Source organism: Limulus polyphemus, unplaced genomic scaffold, assembly GCF_000517525.1.
Source record: "Limulus polyphemus unplaced genomic scaffold, Limulus_polyphemus-2.1.2 Scaffold5567, whole genome shotgun sequence".
Classification (NCBI taxonomy): Eukaryota; Metazoa; Arthropoda; class Merostomata; order Xiphosura; family Limulidae; genus Limulus; species Limulus polyphemus.
Genome location: NW_013671177.1, coordinates 31,961 through 38,029, shown reverse-complemented (window position 1 = coordinate 38,029; position 6,069 = coordinate 31,961). Strand labels below are relative to the sequence as shown.

Below are 6,069 nucleotides of genomic sequence, written 5' to 3'. Positions count from 1 at the left end.
ATGGTAAACTTATTAAATTATATGTTCTCTTCAATTCTAACAAAGGAAGATACAAGTATTATGCCTCAACCACAGCACTTAATGTATGGGAAAAATATTGATGTAGAAGATATCATTTTAAGTTCTGAAATTGTAAGAGTAAAGTTGGGAATCCTAAAAATTGATAAATTCCCTGGACTAGACAACTTTTATCCTAGGGTTTTAAAGGATCTTAAAGATTTTATTTGTGAACCGCTAGCTAATATTTTTTATAGGTCATTGAGTAGTGAAAGAATATTAGAAGATTGGAAGTTGGCTAATGTTAGTCCAATATTTAAAGGAGGTGATAAATTGTCCAGGCAATTATAGGCCAGTTAGTCTTACATCAGTAGTTGGAAAGGTTTTGGAGAGTGTGATTAAAGATGCATTGCAGTCACTGAAAACAGTTTGATATAGTGTCAAAGAGCAAGCATGGTTTCACTGAGGGAAAGTCTTGTTTAACAAATCTTCTTACATTCTTTGAGGATGTTACTGCAAGAGTTGATGAAGGAAATACTCTGGATTTGGTTTACCTTGATTTTCAGAAAGTGGTTGATAAGATGCCTCACAACAGACTTGTTACAAAAATTAAATATGTGGGTGTGGGAGAAATGTTATTAAATTGGATAGAAAATTGGCTGGAGAGTAGAAAGCAGAGAGTAGTAATATATGGAGTTAGATACGACTGGATCACAGTTACAAGTAGTGTGCCTCACGGCTCTGTGCTGGGTCATCTGCTGTTTGTGATTTATATTAATGATATTGATTCTGGAAAGACTAACAAAATTTTGAAGTTTGCAGATGACATTAAAATTTTTGGTGTAGCTAACTGTATCAAAGATGCTAAAGACTTACAGGGAGATTTAGATCATTTGATGCATTGGGCCAATACATGACAGATGATGTTTAACTATCCAAAAAGTAAGGTGATGCATTTAAGTTTTCACAATTTAAATAATTGTTACAATTTAAATAGGAATACATTAAATACTGTGGTTGAAGAAAATACTCTTGGTGTTGTAATTGAAAAATTACTTAAGTCATCTAAACAGTGTATTGTAGCTAGCAATAGGGCTAATAGGATTTTGGGAAGTATCTATAGAAACACTGAATACAAGGGATATTATTGTTTCACTGTATAGATCATTTGTAATGCCTCATTTAGAGTACTGTGTATAGTTTTAGGCTCCCTTCCTCAAGAAGGACACTGAATTGTTAGAGAAGGTTCAGAGAAGAGCCACTAGGATGATACCTAGGATGGTGGGATTGTCCTAAGAGGAGAGACTCAAATCTCTAAACTTGTTTTTTTCTGGAGAGGAAAAAAAAATTCAAATTTTTAGCAGCATAGAAATTGTCTGCAGTTTAGACAGTATTACTTTTCAAACAGGATGGTTGGCTTTTGGAATGAGCTGCTTTCAAGGGTGGTGGAGGCAGAAACTTTAATTGAGTTCGAGAAAAGATTGAATGAATATATGAGTAGTAAGGAGTGGATATAGTTGGGAGCCAGAAGGGACATCCTTGATGGGCTAATAAGCTCCTTTTTGTCCCTTTAAAAATACCTTTTTTAATTTGATCATTTTGCTTTTTTCTGTTTGTGTAATTTTTAGTTCTCTGACATCATAATAAACAGAAAATAATTATGTGAGAGGATAAGATGGCAGAAACGGGAGAGTGGAGGCCATTTTAAAAATTTACTTGTCATTTTTGTTTTGCATACAAGATAAAAATGAAACATATCTACAATGTTTTATGCCTTTCTATTTTTATACAATCACATCATCATATAAGTGAACTAAACTAAATAAAATGAATTCTCTTTAACAGTGGTAATTTGTGAGTTATTAGATTATTGTGTAAGTGGGGCATCACTGGCTACTCTTAACATGAAACCTTAATACATATTTAAACAATTTATGAAAAAACATCTAAAACATTACTACGATGCTTTTTACAAACAATTAATGTATAGAATATCAACATATCACTTTTAATTGTGAAAACAGAAGCTTGTTATTTTACCTTATTTCCTATAAACATCGAGTGTATATAGTTCTGCAATTATGTTAAATAAAATCTTAACGTTTTATTCCTAATCTTCCACATATATCTTTTATAAATTTTTCCCATAATATTGGGTATCTTACTCAGACAGAATACTTCTATGATAAAGTTTTTAAATCCATACTACCTCTTATAAGTTTGCTAGTGGTCAATACCAGCCTCCAAGTTTGTTTAATCTCTAAATTCTGAATTCAAAACACATTTCAAGCCCTGCGTATATTTTATTCAATCAAATAACTATAGTAAAATGATTAAAGTATCTACAAGAAATGGTCAAAATGAGTGAATTATGTGTAACTATTTTGGAATGAATACACAGTACTGTAAATTGGAACTTCCCACATTTTGAAAATATTAAGTATTTAAAGAAGAATCACTTCAGGATTTTTAACAAATCATACATTTAACATCTTTGTGGCTCAAATATCAGTTTAACATAATGTTCTATTTGTCATCTCAATGGAACTTTAAACAGGATAAAATTGCTCTGGACCTACCACAATAGAATGAACTTATCTGAGAGAGAATAAGTAACAAGAAGATGACCTTTTGTTCCCTTACTTTCTATGCTTATCAGTTTAAACAATTTCATGCACAGAACATGTTTCTTAAGGTCTAGATGTTACAGATGACACCCCTCAGTTGCTGGACTGAGTATGTTGATAGAGCATGTTTAACTCTGTTAAATTTGATAATTTCAATTAACTTAATATCTTGATGATGGTTATTGTATTTATTTTTCTTAATAGATAAAACAGACCAGTTAAAATAAAATGCTGTTTAAGTCACTTTAAACATCTTTCACTACTTATTCCTCTGCTGAAATTTTAAAAACTAGTGCACATCTACTTAAAAAACATCAATTTTGTTATTACCTTTTACATTTGAAAAATCATAAAAATATAAATTAATTTAGTTCTCCATATAAGTTTAATTAAACTTTCATTCAGTCCATTTAAAGCTTGAAATAATTTATGTTTAAAAGATTGTTTCAAATGACAAAAAATCACAAAGAAACTTCTTTCAGGTATATATGCCTGGACAAATTAATATAAATGTTAATAGTACTGTAGCATATTTTTTTTGGTGTCAAGTTGTAAGTTATGGTGAAAATAATATGAAGTATAGTTCATGCAAAGTATAACGAATGAGTTGATTTCCTTCTCTAACTTTTCTTAAAACTAGACATTATGTAATGCTTTAAATGTGCTGTAGGCCTACATTACAAATTACATTAAGTGATTGATTAACTAAAGTCAACTTGTTCAAGGAAACTGTGATAGTTTGCACCCTGACTGATTTACTCTCTATCTTGAAAATCAATCTTTCTTCAGAACAATTTCATATTTGAAATGTAATTCTAAATATGTAGAGACCTTAAGTCACAGCCTTAAGTTAACAGTTTTCTGGAATTGTAAGCCTGTTAACTCTTCCAATTTTATCACTTTCATTGAAATACAGAGCTACCTCTAGCTAAAAAACAAATTAAAATGCCAAAAATATACAAATTGCAACAGTATCATGTCAGCACATTCATAACAGTCTGAATGTGTTGTGGTATGCAGTCTACAAATACCTGTTTCAGTCTTTCCATATAACTATAACTTAGTATAAGCATCTTAAAAGTTAAATTTGCAATGAAACAAAAATAAGTGCAAAAAATGAATTAAGACAGACTCAACTGCAGACATACAAGTATATATTACAAAGCAATGCACAATTATAAATTAACTGTTTAATTAATGTACTTAAAAAGTACAATTTTAAATTTTATATTTACTTTTAGCTAAGAGTAGTTAAGTTTTGACTTGCAACGAATGTACAAAGACATAAGATTATGAAATAAACAAAAGAATAGTAAAGACTAAAAATAACATGTTAAAATGAAAAGTCAAAATCAAAGATAACTTTACTCTTTACACCAAAGTCTTAGGTTCAGGAAGTTTCTAATTTGGAGTGTTACTGTTAATGCTTCTTAATAACACACATTAATTAATAGAACTAGCCACGAAGGTATAGAATTAAAAGTCATAACATATGATGATAAAACCATAAACTAATGAATTCTAAGCTATAAATTCCCTGTTCAAAATATTAATAGTAATACTAACAATACAAATTAGTAAGCCAAGTACTACTATAGTATCAACAACTAAATCTCTTACGTAAGTTACAAATTTTTACTTTTACTTTTTGGGCGATATTTTTATAAGAACTTCTTTCTACTCATTCTGTTACATAAAATTAAATAACGAGTTGATACTTTCATTTTATTTTTAATTAAAAAAAGTTTTAACCAACGAAAATGTTACATTTTGCATGCTTTTAGTTTACTAATACTAAACTGAAAGCTGTAATTAGTTAATATTATTACTATTAGTATAAATCATTTGTTCAGGTAGGCTTATAAATATGAAAAGTAATAAATAATTATTGGTAATACAGAGAAGTAGGCCGTTTATATTACATGAAATAACACTTACGAAATATGTTTGTTTAAAATAAAAAGTGAAATGAACAAAGTTAGCAAAAAATATTTAGTAAAGAATACAATGGGATGTAATCTAGACGGGGGATAGAATTCCCCAGCTTATTAAAGCTGCGAAATCTCATCCCCCGGTTACGATTTAGAAATTGGACGGGAGATTAGATTTTACGGCACAACACCTCTGACTCTAGCTTCGAGTGTAAGTTCTTACCTCTGTTAAATTAAGACACGAGTCTTCAACGTTTAACGAATCTGATAATTTACTCATTTCTTGAGTCTCGTGACAATAGCAGTTTTTATTTTCTGCAGACAGGAATTAATTTTAAATATGTGAATCCCTTCCTGTGCTTATGTTCATTTACCATATTTCGCCATAGTAAAATTGTGCCATCTGTTGGAAGTAAAACATTTGAAGCATAATTAACATTTCACAGTAGAAATATGTTATAAATCTCAAAAAATGGAGCATATGACCTAAAATTTATGATAAAAATCACGCAATCTGAAATTTTCTCACAATCCTCATCATTCGTATATTTCGGATTAAAAATCAGAGTCATATAAAAAGAACATTTCTGAATGCTAGGCTTCATGTATGGATCGGATTATTTACAGTAAGTGTCTGTGATTTGTTGGCGATAAATTTCAAGAATAAACAAATAGCACACAGGTCATTTGTTTTAAAATAATATATTAAAACAAGTAAAACGTAAATACAAACATTCTTTACACTGTAAGTTATTACAGTTGTATCCAGAGCTTTAAATAATGGTCTCTCTCTTTTTTTTTTTAAATCAAAGACCGCACAGGCTGGTTCAGTTACTTTATAAAACGATTTGACAAGACGAATTATGCTTCCTGCCCTGTTAGTACAATACAATCTGTGATAATTTCACTTTAAAATCACCATTGTAACTGTTGGTGACCACAGTTGTTTCCAGAGTTTTAAATAATTATCTCGTTTTCGTCAAAGTCCACACAGGATGGTTCAATTACTTGTTTCTTTGTTTGTTTAGAATTAAGCACAAAGCTACACAATGGGCTATCTGTGCTCTGCCCGCCACGAGTATCGAAACCCGTTTTTAGCGTTGTAAGTCTGCAGACATACCGCTGTGCCACTGGGGGGGGGGGCGATTCAATTACTTTAGAACCCGACTGACAAGATGAATTATTCTTCTCTTCTCTGTTATTACAGTACAATCTGTGACAAATTCTCTTTAAAAATCGCCATTATATGCTCTTCATGGCTAAGCTCACAATCAAGCAGTCCAGATCTAGCTTTCAAACTGCATTTTTGAGTCATATTTATACCCTGACAGAGGTCTAGAACGTTCTATACACAACTAGAATTTATGATGCAATAATACTCAATTAAAACAATAATAAAAATCCAGAATTGTTCGAGTAACATGACACAACGTTTATAACTATTGAACTACACAATATATGATTCATAAACAATTATGTAAACAAATTTGTGATAAACTGTTGCTTCTATAAAT

At 30.4% G+C, this 6,069-nt stretch overlaps 1 protein-coding gene across 1 annotated transcript in view; it reads right to left on the bottom strand.

Moving 5' to 3' along the window:
- Positions 1 to 4,976, bottom strand: part of LOC106472738 — a 29,689-nt gene extending 24,713 nt beyond the window's left edge. Inside the window, exon 1 of the mRNA XM_022401281.1 lies at positions 4,779 to 4,976. Within this exon, the coding sequence (XP_022256989.1) occupies positions 4,779 to 4,835 (57 nt within the window). The 5' untranslated portion in view covers positions 4,836 to 4,976. The remainder of the gene's footprint in view (positions 1 to 4,778) is intronic.
- Between the last annotated feature and the right edge of the window lie 1,093 nt (positions 4,977 to 6,069).